Below are 24,144 nucleotides of genomic sequence, written 5' to 3'. Positions count from 1 at the left end.
GGAAAGGATGCATGAGGTTGAACAGCGTTTTGAACTACACCATTTGAGTGTCATGGGCAAATACGTGTTAAGAGCAGACTTTCAGCGATGGAGCTATCTGTATTCCAGCAGGATGTGAGATGTCACCAGATGAGATTAATTAGCTGGCCGCGAATATTGATGTGACATTTAGCAGTGGAGAAATATCATCAAGGTAATGGCAGGGGAGCAATGCTATGGCCAGGGATCACACGTTCTGCCACTGGCTGGCAGACAGGCCTCGCTGCCTCCCCTGTCTTCAGAGACGCACTATCACTCTGTTCCTCATTATGTGACCCATCTGTCTGCATGAGTTTAGGGGGAAAAGAGAAGCAACACGCCATTACTTTTCTTTCTTTTTTGGGGAGGGATTTAGGACCTGAAATATTATTTACATTTTAACACAACTTGTGTTTCATATACAGTATGATAATGTTTTTGCCCAAAGGAGGTAATGCAATTGCTCATCTGCTAATCTGAAAAGATGGCTTACTGCCAAGCCTGCTTTTAAAGACCTTAAGCTTAAAGTCTAAAACTTTTCTTCCCTTTTTTTGTGCTGTTTAAATTCTCCTAATAACTTGAAGCTTTTAATAAAAAAATAGATAATTATAGGTAATCGGTTTGTTTGTTTTTGTTTGTTTTTTTAAGTTTATTTGAATAGGGACAAGTATGTTACATAAACTCATGTTACATACTACAACATTTTAGCCGAAGCTAATTCTCAATGTCAGTCCCTAGTGGGCCTTTACATAAAGTTCAACAATACATAGTTAAAATAAACATAATGATACAGTATAACACAATAACAACGAAGCCGACAGTCAGGGGTCACATTTTTGACCTCTGATTAAAGAGTCTTTAAGTTTGTGTTTGAAAAGGACCCAGTTTGACTCTCCTTTCAGTTCAGTGGGTAAACAATTCCAAGCTTTTGTGCCTTGTACAGAGAAAGCTGATTGTCCAAATGAAGTACTACATTTTGGGATCTGACAGTTCCCGTTCTGAGCTCCTCTAGTCCTTGAACCCACAGCCCTGAGAGCAACTATGCACTCACTCAAGACCTGCGGGGCTTGCTGATTTAATCATTTATACATCAGCTTCAACAATATATATAGTAATTAGGTGAACACATTACACTTTACCCACCTGTGTGTTGGAGTATTAAGCCTACTACACACAAGCTGTGTACAATCGACAATCGGCTGTCGGCGAGGTCAGTGACACGAGTCTGTTTGGTGTGTGCCGTCGTCCGTCCGAGGGGCCGTCGGCCTTCATTTAGGCCAATTTGACATGTATAATCGGCGGGGCGGGCACTGCCGGCAGTCGGACTCAAATGACCCATCTGATTGGTAGAGTGCTAACCCGGGAGCGGAATGAGCGTGACTAGAGTCTCTCAAAATCAGACGAAAATCTTTTAAACTGACCTTTGTCGATCTGAAATGAAGACAGATTCAGCAACCGCATGGCCTATTTCTCGCTTAAAATGCTTTCAGAAACATGTTTCAGTGAACTATTTTAGTACAAATATGAGATCGTATTCTGAACAAGCCGCCATGACAGTCTGTCTTTGAATTTCCGGAGAAACCAGACCCACGTGACGCGTTCGTCCAATCAGCTGCCGGTTTTAATTTTTGGGTGACAATACAGATTAGCGGCGCCTGCTGTTATGGAGACGTATTACGTCTCGTCGCTTTGGTGTGTTCCGAGGCACTTTTTTGACCAACTAGGGGAGACTGATCAGTCCAACTGTCTTTTCTGCCGACGGTCGGCTGTCTGGTCGGTGTGTCTGGGCCTTTAGAAAACACAAACTGGCACATTTGCTGTGTCTCTCTTTACGTAAGAGAGAAAAAATATATAGTGAGAAAAAGTCAGGGCTTGTTCAGTCTCACTTGTCACTTGTCTCTATGTTCTAAATGCATACATTTATATATGTAAATGTAATAAAGATCACCGGGAACAATGACTTGAACGCAGCATGGACTAGGATGTGAGCGGGATCTCATTTAATTGAGTGAGTTGCTGCTGTGTGTGTGTGTGTGTGTGTGTGTGTGTGTGTGTGTGTGTGTGTGTGTGTGTGTGTGTGTGTGTGTGTGGTTTTTTTAGTTCAGAACTGGAAACTTCAATGGCTTGGGAAAATATCCTTAAAAGATTCATAAGGTGTTTTATGCTTTGGCAGCTGTTGGAGTTATTCCAAAAACCTAAGGAGAAAGTATCTAAATTTCATAAGCAATGAGTCAAATTGGACCCCATAGCACAATGTTTGTGTAGAAACCTTGCTGGAAGAAACCTACGCAGTTTTAAATCATTAGAGTGTACGCCATGTCAGTGTCTGATGAGGTGCATAGTTTCTTATCCTTGCTCATACTAATGGCTTGACTGCAATCCCTGCTCTATTCATGACCTGACTCACTGCTCTTAAAATACACATAGTATCATATAGGATTGTTACTTTATGTCACAGGAGTGTCATCCTTGATAGAGAACTGGCTATATATGGAATGTGCTGCCATGAGACATTTAGCTGTGATAGGAGAAGCAGGGAGCTGTAGCAGTTCCGTGGCGTTTCCGTGGAGACCCCTGTCAGCATTTCGTCGCTAGCTTCGAATGGTGTACCGGATTCCCCGCAGGACATCTTGATGAAAAGATGACGCCATCTACGGAGGTCCATTTCTGTCTTTCTCACACACATATACACAAAAAAAAACCACACACTGTTTATGTAGACATAGAAAGACCAAATAAACCTTTTTTCCGTGGTGGTTCCTCTTCTCACCTCCTAGTCTCGCTTTGCCAGACCTTCCTCTACAGCCCTGTGGAGGGTGTGCTGTGTGGACTGGCTAGTCCACACAGCATTCCGGCATGGGAGAAAAACATTCTCCGGTTTATTGGCATTTCTTTAAACCAATCACAATCGTCTTGGGGCGGCTATTTTGCCACTGCAAAATAGCCTCGGGAAGGAAAATGTTTTGGTGGAACATGTGCATGTTCAAATGTTGTTTTAGTGATGCAACAGAAAACTCAGATTAGACAGATAGTCTATCTAATCTCAATTTACCCTGCAGAGATCTGAGGAGCAGTCAACCATAGTCCCCATTAATCCACCGGAGTTTAAAATTCCAACACAAAGAAAGCGGAAGGAAACCGACATCCGGGCAAAAAGAGCGTGATACGGCGAAATTTCCGGCAGCACTAGAGCAATCGTCGTGGAACGTCGTGGATATAGACTACTTAGCTCCTTACACATACCAGCTTGCTGTGGTCAGTGTGTTGGAGGAGAGAGGGGGGGGATTCTAATAAGATCACTCTCCTCAGTCCTGCTGGGACATTATCTGTGCGCATACGAATGTACTTAATGTGAGTGAGGATCATCCATTGTCCCGTCTTGGCATTAATCATATTTTTTTCTTTGCTCGCAGTTAATCTGTAATGAGATTTTCCTTCAATCAGAATGTCCCGACAGCTCCCGCAGAGCTTCCCACAGAACGAGACCAGGGCTTGTCTGATATCGAGAGAGCTATACGAGTTTGTGTGTGTTCGTGCACCGGTGTAGTGGTCATGTCTGTGTGTTTGTGCAGACACATGCGGGCACTGATGTATGTCATATGTGATATGATACCCATTTTGTCTGGTTCAAAAAGCAGATACAAAAAGACACACGGGAAACTGGGTCAGGGAAGTGTAATCAATATGAGACTCGACAGCAACAGTAGCTGCTCATTCTCAGACAGACAGGACTGTCTCTACAGTAACAACATAGCTTAGTACCGAACACTAAGGCACTCAACTGTCCTAGGCCTTCTCCACTAAAGACATTTTGACATGTCAGAGAAAGAAAAGCACAGGGGTAAATAATAAAATAAAGGATGGCTGAATTACATTTTGTTGCATCGGTTGCAGGGTCCCATTGTGCGTGCTGGCTCGCTGTCATGTCTTCCTGGGACACTTGAATAGAACGAAGCCATCGTTAATGTTATTAGTAACGCCTGTGCCGTACCTACTACGACAAATCAAAATGACTGCTGTAAAAAAATGCCTGTTCTGGTATCTTTCAAATACTTTATTGCCAGGTAACAACATCCGTCTAAAAATAATAAATAGCACATTTTGGATTTAAAACCATGACAAGCATATAATGAGTTCCATTCTTTATTAAAGTTCCAAGTGGAAATTTCCAACCTCCATGCATCTCGTAATCTATTTGGAAAGACATAAACAAAACAAACAAAATGGATGCCCCCAAGATTAAAATTTGAAACCTGCTTGAGATGGGCAATCCATCATAGCGAGCAGCATGTCAATGTCTGCTTTTATTCTTGTTGCAGTTACATTAATGTGGCTAGAACGGTTGTTTCAAAAAACTCTTAACAGCTGTATAACCACCCATTGATAATGTAACTTTGACGACAATACAAACAGACATACGGATAATTGTGATGGATTATTAGACTCGAGCCAGTTTGAAGTATCTGCAGGTTGATTTTTATGCCAGACTAAAATTAATGAAAATCAATGACTGCCTCGAAGGAGGGATAAACACCATTTTAAAACCCTACACTTCATTCTAATGGATTTGTCTCATGAACACCGTAAACATGATCTTACTTGAAGGCACCAAGTATTTCTGCTAAATGAGACCCACAGGTCACAATAATCAAAACAAAGATTGTTGTTGACCATAATAATAATAATGTATACTTTATTAATCCCACAAGGGGAACTTACAATGTTTTCACTCTGTTGTTATTACACACATTACACACAGGCCTGAATTACACACACATGCTCAGTACCATACATGCACTAATGGAGAGATGTCAGAGTGAGGGAGCTGCCCACGGGAAGGCAACCCGAGCAGTTGGGGGTTCGGTGCCTTGCTCAAGAGCACCTTGGCAGTGCCCAGGAGGTGAACTGGCTCCTCTCCAGCTAGCAGTCCACCACCATACTTTGGTCCGTATGGGGACTTGAACCAGCGGTTCCCAACCCCAACTCCCTACTGACTGAGCTACTGCCACGCCGGAGTGCACCTGCTTTGCTTTGCTTTTCAAATGAAGTTAATTGCAATCAGGTCACTGACAGCACTCTCTGTGGTCTGTACCCAGATCAAAGTGTTGCAGTCAGTATGCTTTTCTGGAGCCTCAAAGTCAGTTATAATAGTCCGGTTTCCTTTTGAATATTGTGCATGCATACGTAATTTTGGAATACTTTCTTACTTTTTTTCTCCTTAGTAATCTAGTCAGTGGCACATGTTTTAGGGCTTGAACTTGTGAGTGCTGTTCAGTGTGAGTGATTTATCAGCACTCCTCTAAATCATAAAGTAGCAGGGTCAATAGTCTCACTCACAGACATTATGACTCATCATAGCAGAAACAACACAAGTGGAATTAATGACATTGATTATAACTCTGTGCCACTAAAGTGGATGAGTGAACCTAACAATGAGCCAGAATGCACAATAATAGGGCCCTCAAAACACCTTAATTATTAATGAGTCACACCTGTGCTTTTCCTGCCATGACATGTCGTTCATGTTTGCAAATGGGCTGATTAGTGATACTGTAGGTAGGGATTGTTTGAGTTGAGTGGTGCATGGACAGGTACAGTATAATAAATAGTTTTAGTCCTTAAAAGAGTGAAAGCGTATAATCCTTCGTTAATATTGTTAAAGTTTTTTGCTTCACACAAATGTTATATATCAATAAATATACACTCACCTAAAGGATTATTAGGAACACCTGTAAGATTTCTCATTAATGCAATTATCTAATCAACCAATCACATGGCAGCAGATTCAATGTATTTAGTCGTCCAGCTCTAGACAATCTCCTGAACTCCAAAATGAATGTCAGAATGGGAAAGAAAGGTGATCTAAGCAACTTTGAGCGTGGCATGGTTGTTGGTGCCAGACGGGCTGGTCTGAGTATTTCACAATCTGCTCAGTTACTGGAATTTTCACAAACAAACATTTCTTGGGTTTACAAAAAATGCTCTGAAAAAGTAAAAACATCCAGTATGCTGCAGTCCTGTGGGCGAAAATGCCTTGTTGATGCTAGAGGTCAGAGGAGAATGGGCCGAGTGATTCCAACAGATAGAAGATCAGCTTTGACTCAAATAACCACTTGTTACAACCGAGGTATGCAGCAAAGCATTTGTAAAGCCACAACACGCACAACCTTGAGGCGGATGGGCTACACCAGCAGAAGACCCCACCGGGTACCACTCATCTCCACTAAAAATAGGAAAATGAGGCTACAATTTGCACAAGCTCACCAAAATTGAACAGTTGAAGACTGGAAAAATGTTGCCTGGTCTGATGAGTCTCAATTTCTGTTGAGACATTCAGATAGTAGAGTCAGAATTTGGCGTAAACAGAATGAGGCTGCTGGTGGTGGTCTAATGGTGTGGGGGATGTTTTCTTGGCACACTTTATGCCCCTTAGTACCAATTGGGCATCGTTTAAATGCCACAGCCTACCTGAGCATTGTTTCTGACCATGTCCATCCTTTTATGAACACCATGTACCCATCCTCTGATGGCTACTTCCAGCAGGATAATGCACCATGTAACATGACAAATTTGTCATGTTACATGGTGCATTATCCTAAGAGTTCACTGTACTAAAATGCCCCCAGTCACCTGATCTCAACCCAATAGAACATCTTTGGAATGTTGTGGAATGGGAGCTTCGTGCCCTGGGTGTGCATCCCACAAATCTCCATCAACTGCAAGATGCTATCCTCTCAATATGGGCCAACATTTCTAAAGAATGCTTCCAGCACCTTGTTGAATCAATGCCACGAAGAATTAAGGCAGTTCTGAAGGCGAAAGGGGGTCAAACACGGTCTTTTATTTTTTATTTTTTTTATTTATCCTTTATTTAACCAGGAGAAGCCCATTGAGATTAAAAATCTCTTTTGCAAGGGAGACCTGGCCAAGATAGGCAGCTGAATTACATCACATCACATACGTACAAAGACACAAAAAAAAACATGAAAATAAAGACATTAATAGAAACAGTTTGAAAGCCAATTATGCACTTACAAGGAAATAACAATTAAAAACATTGACAAGTGAGGGAGTTCAACTCAAAACACCTCATTCTTAACTTAAAAAAACTCAAAGGAATCAATTTACTAAGTTTTAAGTTGTTCTGCAGCAAATTCCATGTAAAGGGAGCAGAATAAACAAAGGCCTTTTTACCCAGCTCAGTACTGACATGTGGGACAGAAAGCAAGACAGCAGCCTGAGAACGGAGAGAATAATGACCAGCACTTTTTTTCATAAGAAGTGAACATAAATAGGATGGAAGCACACCAAGAATAGCCTTATATATAAATGTGTACCAATGACAAAGCCTCCGTGTGGCCAGAGCAGACCACCCTACACGAGAGTACAGCTCACAGTGGTGGGTGCGAGCTTTACAATTAGTAATAAATCTCAACGATGCATGATAGGCTGCGTCAATCATATGAAGGCATTGAACAGATGAATGCATATATAATATATCACCATAGTCCAGCACAGATAAAAAAGTGGATGCCACTAACCGTTTTTTAACATTAAAAGAAAAGCACAGCTTATTTCGAAAATAAAACCCAATTTTAGCCTCAACTTTCTCACTAGACAGTGGACATGAGGCTTAAATGATAGGCAATCATCAATTACAATACCAAGATACTTATAAGTTGTAACAATCTGTATTTCACGTTTGTCAAGAGTAATCACTGAGGGAACATTCAGTGGTCTATTCCGAGGACCCGTGAAGAGCATACATTTGGTTTTTTCTGTCTTAGTAGGGTGTTCCTAATAATATATATATACTATATAATATAATAAAATAATAATATATATATACTGTCTGCGTCCAACAAAAAACCTCACTGAGGACATTGTACTTTGATACATGTATAGCAGGTGACAGGTGTACCTAAAAACAAATAATGGGTCTGTTTCAGTCGGGTGTTGTAGGGAGCCACCATGTACAATGCCAGGGGTCATGGCACAGACACAGCTAAGTGGAGTGTGGCCATAATTCTAACAAGAAGAATGTTACCATTCTTCTCTCAACCATTTCTCCAAAAGTCAGGTTTCCTGTTTTTTGTTTGTTTTCTGCTAACATGAATGAATGCAGAATAAGAGAAAGAAAACACTTTGAAGTTATATCACAGGTCAGCTGGTTTTCTATTACTTTTTCTCTTTTCATATGACAGAAAAGAAGATATTGAAGAGGAGGAGTTCATAGAGAGTGGAGAAATGTCTCTCTAGCTCCATTACACTCATATTTCTTATATTTTTTTTACTCTGTTTTGTGTTTCATCCTTCAGTGGGCCAGTGGCCATCTGAAATGAGTTTTCTCGAGGTACCTACATATGTGTGTGCGATGTTCACACAGAGACACTGTGTGTGTGTGTGTGTGTGTGTGTGTGTGTGTGTGTGTGTGTGTGTGTGTGTGTGTGTGTCTGTGTGAAAGAGGTCACATTTGAGCAAGGTTGGTGTATGTCTGGGTAGTTTTTTCAACTTTCAGTTTGGTCCCCAAGTTTCCTGCCTTATTTCTCTGAGGAGACTTCTAAATTAGAAACAAAATAAGACACTAGCCATGTTTCCATCCACTTGTCAATCGAATTATCTGAAGTTCGCTAAAAACATTCATGCGAATAAAGCCGGTGAAAGTGTGTTTCCATCCAACGGCTTTAAAGCGAATAAAAACCTCTGCGTAATAATGTCACATACTGCTTTGCGATCAAATTGGTATATCGAATTGATTTGAGACATTTTAAGGTGTTTCCATTCATTTTGGCACTGAATCACACAACATTCAAGCAAACATTTGCGAACGTTTGCTAGCCAAAATGGATCGCGCCGTCGACCTACAAATGATTAATATTGCACAAGTTGTAATAGTGTTTATGTGCCAGCTGATAGTGACATATCAAGCTATAAGACAATAACAACACTATCAAAACATCGCCATGAAGATGCAGACGCACGTAAATGCCAGACAACAATGCTTTTTGCGTAAATAGCCGTTATATTTCGCTCGGAAATTAAATTTAATAGATTGTCTCCTCTTTCATCCACTTTAATCTGTCTGTTGACACCAGCCATGTCTGCAAAGAAAGTGGAAATACGTGGTAGGAATGAATAAAACTTTCACAATTCATTATTTATTCGGCAAATAACGTCTTCATCAGTGTTTATCACATAAGCCGCTTATCGATTAAGATAAAATCCAATGAGATGTACCAACTTTCTGTCGATATTCATGAAATTCAATTGAATTTTACTGTTTCCATAAGGCATTTTTCATTCGATATAACTTTATTTGCATAAAAATGCAAATGTGTGTGTTCTAATATGTGATATGAAGAAGTTTGTTTGCGTTGTCCCTCATGACTCCCTGGCTGCTTGCCTTCTGATTTACCTCCCACCTACTCTGGTGAGGAGATGGTACTTCCAATAAGCATGACTCATTGTTTAGTGGGAAATCATGTTTTTGTGTGTGTGTGTGTGTGTGTGTGTGTGTGTGTGCGCTGTGTTTTATAGGCTTTGCTCCTGCCATTGTTCACGTACAGCAGATTAACCATCTGACAAGGAAGAGAAGAGAAAAACAACCTTTAATTTTGGAAGGTGAAATGCTCCTTGACACTAATGCTCCCTTGTGTGAAACTACATATTTTAAAACCCTCAATTTACAGCTTTTCTCAAAAGAAAGGAAATGGATGGACATACAAGAAATGTTAATGAGGTACTGTATGAATTCAGAACCTTATAAAACATATGCAGTATATTGTGCTGGGAAAAAGTGTTGCATGAATCATAAACATTTGCCACCTGTATTTTGCAACGAGAGTCATGGTACATGTACATGTACATTAGGAATGAGGAAGTCAAGCTTCAAAGGGGAATACTCTGGGTGTTATACATATCTTGGTTCAGGCACAGTGTAAGTTGAAAGTCTAGGTCTTTTTGAATTGCACTGCTCAGAATCACAATGTATCTAATTAATATCCATCTCAACATGAAATTGACCTTATAATAAGCTGAGATCATTTCTGTTTGCTGTCGCAGTGGTTGATTTTCTCCTCGGAATTTTCATTTGCTTTGGGAACAAATTAAAAGATTGTTTTCTGCCTGTACACAGCGGGTTTCCCTCTTATTTCAAAATAAACTTTTAAAATGTTTTACTTCTTTAAAACCAGCACTACACAACATGATTTTTGCTGTGTGATCACTCTCTTCTTCATCTGGGGTCTCATTTATAAACGTGGCGTACGCACAAAACGGGGCTGAAAATGTGCGTACGCCACTTCCCACGCAAAGGATGTGATTTATAAAAAACTAACTTGACGGGAGAATGTGCGGTCCTCCACGCAAACTCTGTGCCATGCGTATGCACATTTTGGAGACAAAATAGGAATTGGCGACGCAGATGGTGAGGTGGTGAACTGAAGTCAGACTGCAGAAAGTAAATGGGAAAAACGATTACTCTTAATATTTTTCAAGTTTTTTTTAACATTAAATCCTGATTGTTATTTTGAATACGATTGTACTTAGTGATACTTGTTCCATAAACACCTTGTAAAATCCAACTCAAATCTTTAATAAAAATTGCGTAATGCTGCATGATGGCACTGCTGGCCCTGCAGGAGGACTAACACCCAATGGAAGAATCAGGAGAGAAACTTCAGGGTCCATGACGATGACTGGCTAATATGCCGATTTAAATTCCCTAAAGCTGCGCTCTTGGATCTATATGTACTGAATTGTGTCCAGTAGAGAGGGCAACGCGCCGGAACCGTGCCATCCCGGTCCAAATACAGGTCCTCGCCATTCTGGGGCCAACCGGCTGTTTCCAGAGGGAAATGTCAGACGGCTAAGTGTTTTTTTTTTATATAAATATTATATATAATCTTCACCTTTATCACTAAGGCTTGTTTGGATATAATTTATAGTTCTGTTAAATCTTATCATATACAGTAGGTCTGGTATATCGAAGATGTCCCCGATTGCCGTAATACCTGCCGTTTTGGAAGATATTATTAATAAAGGTAGTCTATAGATCCGGTTTCCCTACACTGGCAGCAATTCCCGAGCGTCTGAGAGTTTTTTAGCTTTTTCTCCGCCAGTCGTCATGATTCGGCATGATTAGGTGTAACGAAAGAACAACTGCCAGGGTCATTAACATACTGATCAGCAATCACGACAGGGACGGACTGACAATCTGTGCGATCTGGAAAAGTCCAGAACGGCCGTCCAACCGACGGCCGTCGGCACAAAAAAAAAATTTTTTATTAAAGTGATATTAACAGCCAACAGCAGGGGGCGCAAATACAATCAGTTACATGCTATGTGTAAAAATAAAACTGAAGAAGAAGAGTCGGCCTACATCATTAGACGTGAGTTAATTTCACATCAGCATTACTGGTAAATGCCAGGAGCAGTTAACACTATAGGCTGCCTTTATCCCTATCTTAGCGAATTGCATGTTGTCAGCTCAACATGAGCATGTGCGTCATGATTATGAAAATGATCGTGCCATTTAGTGCTGTCAAACTTAACGTATTTAATAATTTCTGTTAGGTTAATTTGAAACATTAAACGCGTTAGAAATGAATCGCGGGTTGACCGCGATTTAACTTGGTTGTATATGAGAGGTTGTAGTGAACTCACTTTTGCTGCTAGGATGAAGATTATGGTCTTAAATTAAACGGGAAAACATCAGGCATGCATTGGTACCACTCTAAACATGCTAACAAACAGGGAAGGGGGCTAAATAATTCACCAAATGTAACCAAAAGTTTAACCATAAAAATCCTAGCTTGCACTTTCTGTCTGTCTTCCATCAGAGTGCAGTTTTTCCTTGTCTTTCATATTTGTGTTTACTATTTTGGAACTGGCAAAGACCTGGTGGTTGGTTGTGAAAGCTTCACAGACAACATTGATAGGGCCTAGTCATTTTCATCATTTCACAGCCTTAATATGAATCAAAAGTGTAATAAATATTAAATAGGTTATTCAATGCTAATTCTTTAACACAAAGTAACACATGTTATATACATTTATATTTGAATAGTTATAGTATATTATAACTAACACTCAGTGTAGTTTTGGTATAGGCCTACAATATATCTAATCCCCATGTTCAGGTACAGCAATAGCCTACTTTATCTCTGAAAGTGTTGTCAGTAATACTCTGTACTGTTTACAAGTTTGTGTAATTTGGGGTTTCTGTAGCCAGTGACATTTCATTATTTGCATTTTAATTTCAATGCAGATGTAATGGCATTGTGCATTTTTAGTTTTTATTTGAAGGCTGAGGCTTCATTAATAAACACAACCATCATTTGAGATGTTACTTGCTATGAATACCTTGTCTGATAGGCTACAGTATTGTGGCATAGTATCAGGACATCCTGGCTAGTGTCTGTCGCGCACGGCTAGGGGCAAATGGCCGGATGATGGGCCTATTTGAGAGAAAGTCCAGGGCTGTTTTTTAGCCCCAGTCCGTCCCTGATTCATGAGGTGCTTTGCATTGACTATTTATGGTTAAAAATGGGCGTGTACAGGGCGGGATAAGAGGCTGATCCACGTACGCACGCTTGTAGGTAAGATCTGATTTATAAAGGGAACATTGCTTTCACGGGTACACACGGTTTTATAAATCTGACTTTTTTTTTCGTACGCCATTTTGGGCTTTTGGCCGTATGTACACTTATAGTAAGGATCCTACACACAGTTTTATAAATGAGACCCCTGAACAATAGCTCTTTCCAGAGAAAACAATTCACTCACAAGAAGAATATAAACATGTAAGTACAGTAACTATAGATTGTCTCGCAAGTTTTCCCATTTATATTCAGTGCAAAGTTGCATCTTTTTTTTTTTTTTTTTCCTGCTTTGAAAGATTTTAAAGTTCTCCTAAGGTTCGTACTCCATTCAGCTATGATTTGTCAAAGTTATTCAACTTTCACTGAAGATTGGCTGCTTCTCCAGAAACCAACAGCTCTTTGCAGTGACACAGTTTATTTTGATGGTAATTATTTTGAGGAAGATACTAGCTTAAATGAGATTCTACTGCACAACTTTCTTCAGCCTTCCTGTCTCAGTCAGGATGAGCTGAACAAAACCGAATGAAAACTGAAAGCAGTCTTGGAGTTAAATAGTAACGGTATTATTTCCCCCAAACAAGCATAGACGATACAGAAGAAAGCACTGGGAGGATTGTGACTGATAATTACCTAATAACAGGTTGCAGTGCTGGTAAGCAGATATAATTGTTTTGCTGACTGACTGGTGTCCAAAAACCAAATGTTGCCGTACTCACAAGCCAGACTTTAGCATAGCAGCTTTAAAACTAAGCCACATTATTGTTTTCGACTAACATACAATACCAGCCAACACACATGACATTTAAGAGAGGGACTGACGAGTGCAGTGGGCAGTTGGGCTAACAAACGCAAGTGTATACGCTGGTGTACAGTACCAATATCACCAATCTGGGGGTGTGGAGAAAGAAGTGAGCTTACCAGACCTTCTCACTTGTACTTGAGGCTAGCGGCTCGAGGCTACATTACTAATATATCACATTTGAATGTCCTATATCAACTATATACAATGTTACAGGTGCAATGCTAAATCAGTGGAGTGCTCATCAACACGGTCTGATGTCAGATGGTTCACAGACCATCTGATGCACACTATTGTCCACAGACCATTTACTATGAAATTACCAGCCGTCAGCGCTAATTTAAAACCTACCTAAAACCATGTAAGCGTCACATCATTTTTGAGGGAAACATGCTGTCCACTCCACTTCACATAACTATCATTGAAAAATCTACACAAAGCAATTTTCTGCAATTGTTTAAAAGGAAGGTTTTCATCTTAAATGTTAACTTAGTAAATTGAGTTTAGCTGAGTGAGCTTAATCTACTACCTTAACTCACTTTTTTCATTTAAATATTCTCTCCCAGAGATTTAACTTCTACCATTCTTGCTGTGCCGGAGGAGGAATACATGAAGAGACTGTTGGTGTGGAAATGTACTACGGCAGCAGCGTGCTGTGGGCTTCAGAGTGAAGACATAGTAGTGCACATTGTGTCCTCCTCCTCTCCAGCCAACTGCTTCACAGAGACTCTCAGAGGCTTTAGCACTGCCAGGGGCCTGGTTGGTTTTGAACAGACATTACTGCCTTTTCTGAGGTTTTCTTCCCATACTGGCTCTCTTCTCATGCCAGCAAACCAGTTCAGAGGTGCCATTGTATAATTGCTATTTCATATGTGTGTGCGTCATTATCTTGTAGGTGTGCGTTACTGTGTGCGCTGCACTCTGTGAAAACATTGTGGTGTCCGCAGTGAGGGTCCGCTGCTATTTACAAGTTGAAAGGCTCCTGTGATGTGTTAACACCACGCGCCCGCAATGTTTTCTGACCAGTTCCAAACCCAGAAGTGTGGCCAGCACAAACAATTAAAGGCATGCCCACTGTGATCTTAGCCTTATTCTTTCATAATGGATCATCAGCAGCAGGGGCCCTAATTAGTCGCGTTGGCTTGCTGAGGAAATGAATGGGCACTGATTCGTCCGCAGGGCTGAGACAAGAGCCCCAAGAGTCCCGATGAGCCGGCTTCTTAGACTCTGTATTGGCAGGGAATGTCTCTTTCTGATTTTCTGTCGGTTTATAGCCATAGCTCTCATCTGTTTGCTCATTTTGCCTATCAGAACTAGCCTCCCGATTGACTCTTCCTGGGCATATTATCTTGTTTACCAATTACTCTTGTTGTGCTATCATATAACCAGGTAAGCGATCAGGATCTTGCAACGTCCTTTTGAAACGACCTATACATCCTCTGGATTCAAAATGAGCTGACGACCACTTTTGAAATACAACGTATTTACAAATAGGACTCTTCCAAAATAGTCATAATCAGTGCCTAAAAATCATAAGGTGGTGTTTTTATCTCACACAGTTGATTTTTGAGATGGATTTTTCAGGACAAATACTCTTCACTTGCAAACTGTGCTTCAAAATGTCTCATGCTGCCTTTATCCACTGCTCTCGCTCTCTTTCTCTCACACACACTCTGATCTGTGCCTCCTGTCTTGTGTGTTGCAGCTGGGTACAGAGTGGACAGCTCCAGGCGAGTTCAGCAAGTTCAGGTCCCAGTCCTCCAAGTCTGTGCAGTAAGTACCTGTGACAACCACACACATTTCTTAATGGCACAGTTAATTCACTCTCAAACTGGTACAGAGACCAAAACAAAGCCCTGCAAACATCTACAGTAACAGTGAGCTTGACAGATACACACCACCAGTGGAGTTTCTCACAGGACTGGTCCTGTAAAGTGTCTCTCTACCTGTTAAGTAGCAGTTTGTACCGATCATGCTCTGTGTAGAGTCAATTCATGTCAGTCTATAGCCTCTTTTATAACATAATTGCTTCAGAGGGCTTTTACTGCTCACATGCAGGAGGAAATTGATGGCTCAAGTGTTCACTGGACACTTGTGTGTCTCTTCTCTGTGCATGTGTGTACTTTTCTCTATGTGTGAATTAACATGTCTAGAGTGCTCTCAGCAGGTGGAGGGTCATAACTGTTGAAAGGCCTCTCTCTCTCTCTCTCTCTCTCTCTCTCTCTCTCTCTCTCTCTGAATGTAAGATGAGAATGTATTACCCTCCTCTCAGATTTAACACATCTATCTCCCTAATTGCTGGGAGCTGCTCGCATAAAAGCCCCATTTCATATTAGCACTGATCTGCAGTCAGTTTGCTCATTGTTAAGTTGATATGATTATGCAGCAAAATAGTGGTGCTTCTATTCCTTTGAGGTTCCTGCATTTGCCTGATTGGATGAAGATGTAGAGTGCTGGCTCAAATTATACACACACACACACACACACAGCCATTGGTGGTTGTAGTGAAGGGTCGGAATATTTTAGTACTTTTAAACGGAGTTGGATGATGAACGCACATAATAAAGAAAAAGAAAAACTGTTTTCAAAAGTTGAGAGCTGTGGGTGATGGATACAATGTCAGTCTGAAACATTCTTATCATGGTTGACTGACAAGTCAAGTACAACTGGTCAAAACTGCTTTCTGGGGCTTAGTCCTATGGTTTAGATCTGTATGGTAATATTAATTGAGCAGCTGTGAGTAGGGGCTGGGCATTTTGAGGAGGAGGAAGAAGAATGCCTGAGTAGGCATTAGCATGTTTATTCTGCATCACCCTACCAAGTGAGAAACCATATATGGTATCAGACTTTACACTGTGACTGAGGCAATCACACGGTGTGCATGTAAAGGCAGATTTCAAACTAGGGTCAAAGATTTTATTGTTATAAAAACAACATTCTGTGAATGTGTACTTCATCTAAACAACAGAGAGGTCCGCAATTTTATTTTTTTTACAAAGATTGATTGCTCCATAATTGACAAAACTGATGTTCTAAGATCCTTTATTTCCATTGACTGCAATAGCTTACATGTGGATAGAATAAAAAATATTGTCAAAAATTCAGTTTCTGAGATAAATTTACCACACTACTTCTATCATGAGATCAACATGTTATTTATTTTTTATGAATATTGGAGATTTATTTAGGGAGAATATACAGTAGTTGTTTACAGTACTGTTTTCAGTAAAACATGTTGATGCACTGTAGGCAGAATTTTTGATAAAACAGTCTGAAGATGCGGTGGAGTAGTTTTGGTGTCCATTAAGCAAAATCTGTAAGCGGAGATAGGTTTAATTTAAGTTTTTTCAGAGTGATGCACTTACAAATTCCTGCAAGCTCGAAGCATTTGAACATTTCTGCTCAATTGTGCCTACATTTTGGTAAAAGTTGCTAAAGTGCTAGCATGTGACTGATTTGTTATGAATTTTTACTCGATTTCAGACGGTTGCTGTAGCGCCACCATCAGGACACAAAGCCAGTTTAGGAAGTTAGGCATATGCCTGAACCTATGTGCAAAGTTTGAGGATTTTTCATGCATGGAAAGGCAGATTTGCTGTTAGGAAGAAGAATAATACTATCCCCTAATACAAGAGCGTCAGGCAGCAGAGCTGTCCGGCCCCTAATAAGGATTCAACTATAATATCGATATGCTGGCAATGTCATCCACTGTCATGCACTATATAACACCAGACTGTTTTTTTTTTTTTGTGTGTGTAAAAGCCTCAAAGACAATAACATAATTTGATAATACAAGATAAGATTAACCTTTATTGATCCCCAACGGGGAAAATCGCTTGTTGCAGCAGCACAAAGACAGAAATAGTACAGAACAGATGAATAGAAAAGTGGTATATAAAAATAATGAAAATAAAAAAATAAAACTATACAGAGCATATGGAGAGAAAAAATGCAAGGTAAAGTGACAGTGGTATGTTTAAAGTGACAGTAATGTGATATAATACAACAGCAGCAGAGTCAGCAAGTCTATGTTAACAGTATACACCAGACTGATGATATGATTAATTGTAGGATTGGGCATCGAGAACCGCGTTTTTATTGGAATCGGAAAATTTTGTTAGAATCCATCCATTGGTTCCAAATTTAACACGCGCAACTTTTGCTTTCCGTAGCGGCCACCGTACTTCCAGGTGCTTGTTGTGTTGCAGCCATGGAGCACAGTAAGCGGTGCTCTAAATTGTGACTTTATTTTACATTGAAGAAGCCCAGTAAAACTGCAAATCACCATTGAATCAAAATATAATTTTCCTCTTATCTGTGAAATAAACATGTGACCCGTTTTAACTCCACCCCTCAAAGAATCTGAATCGGGAACTGATAAGAACCGTAATCGCAAGGAAAAATCTTAATCAAAACGATGCCCAACCCTAATTAATGTTTGTCTGTATTAATATAGAGATGTGACATAAATATAATAAATATAATTGAAGAATGGATTGATGGATGCTTGGATGGATGGATGGATGGATGGATGGATGGAAATCAGTAACATATTAAGGTAGGAATATAATATATGCTTTATTGCAGCAATATAACAGGACAGAATGAAGTAGATTGTCAAATACACTACAAAAACAGTGTACAGTATGGCATAATATGTAACAAAATATATCAAACCTATATATTACAGTTATATAATCCAGCACAGTGACAATGGAGAGGGAGAGTAATACGAGTGTCTCAGACACTGGAGAATATATCATCATGATACAATTCTGCCTAAAGTCGATAAATGGTACTATTGAGTCCAACCAATCAGAAAGCCATCTCATATCGGCAGGGCAAAAGTAAAAACCCAAAGCGGGACAAGAGTGCACACGTGATAACATACCAGATGATGAAATATACATTCAAATGCCTGATGTTTCATAGAAACAGTAGTATGGTTTACTAGTTTAATTGCTCATGAATCGGGTTGCACTGCAGCAATAGCAGTAGCAGTATTAATGGATGTGTGAAGCAGGCGTGTAAATGGCGACAGTGAGTGTAGGTGTGCAGTTGGCGCTCTGGAAAATCAGCTAATGAACTGAGTGGCGCTAATGACTTCACGATCCTGACTGAACTAAGGAGTAATATATATGAGCTAAATTTGTGGAATATTAGAGCGATTTAAGTGCCAACTTTGAAACCCCAGTTGATGTTAGTTTTAGTACATTTTACTCAAATACGCACTCACTCACACAGATCCAAGTCCCTGATCCTTTGCATCCCACGGGACATTTGTCTAATGTGTGCTACAGCTTTTCTTTTTACAGAAGCTTTGAGTTCTAAATAAACAAAATAGATGATACAACTTCACAGTACTATGCAAAAATAAAAAGTGCTGTATCAAATTAAATCCTAATATCAAAACATGGTCCATGTGGAGTTTTACCCACTGCTATATTTTAAAATGAAAATGGCATTGTAATCATGCCCACTGATACACATCATCATCGTCATGTGCAATACAGCCACGCATGTAGTCGCGTTACGTGAATAAAGCGGTGCCCAGCATCATGCAAGAAAGACCGCAAGTTCAAACTATGACAACAAAAAGGATATGGGAGACCTTGAGTAAATGTGTCTGATGGCATACTTTATATTCTTTCATTTGAGTACCGTAATAATTTGACGTTGCTGTTAATTCAGACTGACTCACTGTATCGCTCCGATGTCTCATCATGTGTCAAGGTGTCCTCATAACGGTTTATGTATCATCCTGAGAGGGATTATTAAGATGCATTAAACCACAAGAAAATATTCAATGCGCTTTAAAAACCATGCATACATTGAACATTCTGCCTCCCTTTCAAAGCTACACACTGGCACACACACACACACACACACACACACACACACAAACACACACTTAATATAATGAATGAAAATCCATTAATGCCATAAGGGACTGAACGCTGGCCAGGACCTGTTGGCGAGTATTTGTGTTTGTCTGTGTGTTGGATTAACTGGGCCTGGTTAGCACAGAAGGCACACCAGACTACAAGGGAGCACAGAGAGATGACAAAAGATTAACTAGTGAAGTGTTGAAAACACTTCTAAAAGAAGAAGAGAGAGAGGAGGAGGAGGAGGCAGCTGAATTTTTTTCTACTTTCTCCTCCTGTCTGACAAGCGCCTTGCATGCTCCGACAATAGCAAGACAACAACAGAGTAACGGAGCGTGGAGGCAGAATATGGCAGGAACATTAAAAAGGTTGTTCAGTTCAGAGGAATTTGTATCGGAAAGTAATGACATACATTTACTCAAGTACAATTGTGAAGTACTCGTACTTTATACCTCTGCTCCAAACACTACAGCCGCAAATATTGTGCGTTTTACTCCTCTACATTTGTTTGATAACTTTGGTCAATAGTTACTTTGCAGATACAGATTAATAACACAAAGAATAATCGACAAATAAATGATTCTGAAGTATCGTCATAGGTTAAGACAAGACTTTGTTGATCCTCAATTCACAAGCTACCAGGCAGCATATAAAGTAACAAAAATTAGCCCCACCTTTAGCAGCTGTACACAACAATGATTCAGTAATCATAATCCAATAAAATAATATACTTTTAAGTATATTTTGATGCTAATACTGTTGTACTCAAGTAAACATTTGAATGCAGGACTGGGTGTGTTTGTGTGTGTGTGTGTGTGTGTGTGTGTGTGTGTGTGTGTGTGTGTGTGTGTGTGTGTGTGTGTGTGTGTGTGTGTGTGTGTGTGTGTGTGTGCGTGACGCATACGGTTTTATGGATGTACTTTGCATCTGTTTAGAAACTGCAGCATAGTTTTCTACAGTTTGGGCAGTAATACAAGGAAACATTCAAGGAGAGCTGTTGCAGAGAACATGCCTTCGCTGTGCGCTCTCTACCCCAATGAGATCTGATACAACAGTGATATTTATCACCCTGCTACACACAACAATTGTTGGTCGCTACCTTCTCTCAAAATCTTAATATTTTCTACCCTGATGTGTAAAGTGATTTGTGATTCCACTGTCAGGTCATGAAATATTGTGTACCAGAGATTAAACGGTTGAGCAGATTGTGGGATTGTATGGGTAGAAGGAGCTAATGACTAAAGTCAGATCTGTTTTTATTCCATAGCTATCGCATGCTTAAGGGGAAGTTTGTCAAAAACAGCATGAAAGTCTAGGTTAAGGTAATTAGGCAAAATGTAGTTTGATATTTCTGTGTGGACGTGCGTGAGACAACATGCGCACATACGTTTTAGTTTTTTTTTTGCATGCTAGCAAATGCACGCCTCTGTGCATTAATGGGCATGTGTTTGTTGAATACCGTGACATTTGAAATTGATCTCTGCATCTGATGACTTTATTGAAACCTCCCACAGCAAAGGCAGTTTATTTGTCATCTTCCACATGTTCCCTCTGCCGCACTGCGCGACATCAATCCCTCACACGCCATTACACTCGACCTGTTTATAGCAAAGCTGATGTGCTCCTGAGCTTGGCAAATTGGGTGTGCAGTGGGATTAATCGCTGCCGCATTCATACAAAAGGTATTCTTCAAATTAGATGGGATGGAATTGAAATGAGCAAATTAGCAGTGCAGAAAAGAACAAGATAACATTTTCAGAAGAAAAAAAAAAATGTGTGCGGCAATAATAATCATCAGTTATTAGATGTATTTGATCTATTTTGATAAAATAAAAAAATGAACCAAATTAATTAGGTGTTTCTAGAATATTACACTCAATTTTGTAGATGGAAAGCCACAGTGAAAATTATTAGTCATTACATGCAAGTTTACAGCTAGACCTTGGCAGCAGGATCCTCTCGTGCAATGTCTTATTGAAGAATAAGTTCAGGGCCATTTGAGCTTATTTACAGACTCCATTCTACCAAAAAGCTTCAATTTAAAACAGCTTTCCACAATTTATGTGCTACTGTACCTAGTTATTATCATATTGGGCCCCAGAACAGGATGAAATGGGACACAGCCATGGTCAAAATGGAGCTTAAAAGAATGGAGTTGAATGGTGCGGAGCAGAACATAAGCAAAGAGAGAGAGAGCAGTCTTCAGAAATGTGATTGAACAGAGGAGAGCAGAATGAAACACAACAAACACTCCCACTTTAGCGAGGTTCTTTGTTTTTTTTTCTTTCCTTTTTTCACGCTTTGGACTGTGGTTATTTATACGTCTCGGTTCATTGGAGCTGTACAGCCGACTGTCGTAGAGCTGAGTGAACAGTGACTAATGGCTGCTGCAGCGTTGAATCATATTGTCAGGGAATGAGACACATTGTTGTTGAGGGGTTCACTCGAAACACTCGGAGGTCTCCACCTGATGCAATCAAAGGCTACTGAAACCAGGAAACATATGTGCGCGTGTGCACACACACACACACACACACACACTCACACACACACACACACACACACACACACACAAACACCACATCTAGTATATACAATCACCCTCCAGTTGGCAGTCCCTCTGTGGTTATTCTGCAACATGGATGACGGCAACTAGGTGTGCTACCCTCATCTAAACTATGCCACATTCCCCATCAGCCATTCTCTCATTCTTGTTTTTTATGGCCTTCTGCCTAAATCGCCATACTTGCATTTACATTTGGGGAGGGAATTTGAAGCTGTAAAAGGGGAAGAAGTAGGAGAGGGTAAGGGCTTTTAGTAGTGTGCATAAGCTGTAGTGCAGTGGAGACACATGCTGTTTAAAAAGTGACAGAAATTATGCTCCACCAGAGGGGTGTGGCCTCCTTGTTGCCATGCTGTGTGAAAGTCCATCCTAGGTTGCAGTTTAAATAAATGGGATGGACAGGAAAGTAGGATCAGTACACCTAAGGAGATCTGCTATCCATCCACACCACCTGGCTATGACCACCTGGAGGTAATGACTCACACTATTTTGTGTGTGTGTGTGTGTGTGTGTGTGTGTGTGTGTGTGTGTGTGTGTGTGTGTGTGTGTGTGTGTGTGTGTGTGTGTGTGTGTGTGTGTGTGTGTGTGTGTGTGTGTGTGTGTGTGTGTGTGTGTGTAAAGTTGTGCCTGCGTTCTAATTCTGAAGTTAACTGATTAAAACGTGAGGATGGAGAGCATTTATACCTATTGCTGTCTCAATCTATCTCTCTCCAACTTCAGCTTCTTTCTTTCTGCTCTTGCAAAACCGTTTCTTCCATCCTTTGTTTCTCCATGTCACAGAAACCGATCCATGTGAGGATTTATGAACACACCATCAAATGAAATGAAGTAACAACCGTCAAAACAACTATTTATAGCCCCAGTGACTTGCTTATTTGGGATTAGTAATAAATGATTAGATTGATTATTTTGATAATTGATTAATCGTCTACATTTTTTATCAAGCGCAAATACAAATTCAATCCTTAAAACACTCAAACTAGACTAAATCAAAGTAAGAAGTAGCGATAAGCTACTTCTTTTTGACGGCACCTACAACCTCACTTTTAAAATAGTGCCTGTGTCAAATTGAAAGTGTCCCTTAATGTCTGTCTAACTCGTTGTCTCCACCTCATACCTGGGAAGTGATAGTTTGGCAGTGCCTGCTAGGTGCTGTCACAACAGCTTGATGAGTGACAGTGAAGTAGTGTGATGAGGAACCCAGATAACCCTGTCAACACTACCTCCGCTTTCTGACACAGCTGCTGGAGCCTCGGGCTGTATAGACAACACAGGGGAGATTGGCATTTGCTAAACTTCTATAAACTGAGCTGTGCTGAGTTGCATACAGAGCTAAGTCTGATGCCGTGCTTGACATTAAGTATTTCAGAACCTTTTGAGCAGCTGAGACTGGGACGTGATTGACAGTAAGTCGAAGATTAGAAGGGATACTGTTTGAAAGATACTGGAGACCAATGAGCGCTGGCTGGATCTCGTCAGCATGGCTAGAATACGATCAAAAGGTTAAATAAAAAACCATAAGGCAAAAAGCAAACGTCATATAAACAATTTCTGCATGTGCTTCTGTAGAAGAGTTTCCAAAACTGAATATTTTTAACTTCAGGTGTAATGATTTGAAATTAAAAATGGCTGCTGCTGACCTTCGAGTGAGGAGGGATGGCAGAAGAGGATTCTAAGGTTATCTGGGATGCCACAGCTGGCATTTCGAAGGAGCAGCTTTCATTTCACAAACTGCTGGAAATGACATTTACACCCAGTCCTCCACAGACACGTGGGCATTGATGTGTGTTTTTCCTTCTCTGTGTGCGATTGTTTGTATGTGCCTTCTTAATTTTAGGCCCTTCTTTCTTTTCATAACATTCTCCCCTTTTTCTTTCCTTCTTTCCCTTTGGTTCTTGTGCTTTTAACACACTGCAAACGCTCCCATTTGTTTCTATACACATGACTTAACAGAAAACCTCCTAAGACCGATTATAGTTGGAAGGCGAGAGTTAACCGTGCAACAATGAAGGAAACCTAGTGGAGAATGACCAGTTATTTCACTATGGAATCACTCCGTATCTATAATTGAATCATTTTAGCACTGCTGGCTATTAGCTGACATGGAGACTGAAGCATTTAGAGAGAGGAAAGTATAGTACTTGTGCTCATGGCATCATAGGAATACTGATTGAGCGCGGAGACGACCTTAATGTTGCACCTGCTCTACAGCAAGCACCTGCACTGTCTCATATATATGGATATATTTACTGAGATCTGAGTGAATCTCTGCATGTT

At 40.3% G+C, this 24,144-nt stretch overlaps 1 protein-coding gene across 4 annotated transcripts in view; it reads left to right on the top strand.

Annotated features, from left to right (window-relative positions):
- The window catches only part of b4galnt4a (beta-1,4-N-acetyl-galactosaminyl transferase 4a), a 157,612-nt gene that overhangs the window by 102,432 nt on the left and 31,036 nt on the right, over window positions 1–24,144 (top strand). For all 4 annotated transcript variants that reach the window (XM_039807650.1, XM_039807653.1, XM_039807651.1 and 1 more), the window contains one exon: window positions 15,125–15,192. In XM_039807650.1, coding sequence (XP_039663584.1) covers window positions 15,125–15,192 — 68 coding nt within the window. The remainder of the gene's footprint in view (window positions 1–15,124; window positions 15,193–24,144) is intronic.

This window comes from Perca fluviatilis, chromosome 8, assembly GCF_010015445.1.
Source record: "Perca fluviatilis chromosome 8, GENO_Pfluv_1.0, whole genome shotgun sequence".
Classification (NCBI taxonomy): domain Eukaryota; kingdom Metazoa; phylum Chordata; class Actinopteri; order Perciformes; family Percidae; genus Perca; species Perca fluviatilis.
The sequence above is the reverse complement of the archived record's forward strand: the minus strand, read 5'-3'. Positions and strand labels throughout refer to the sequence as shown.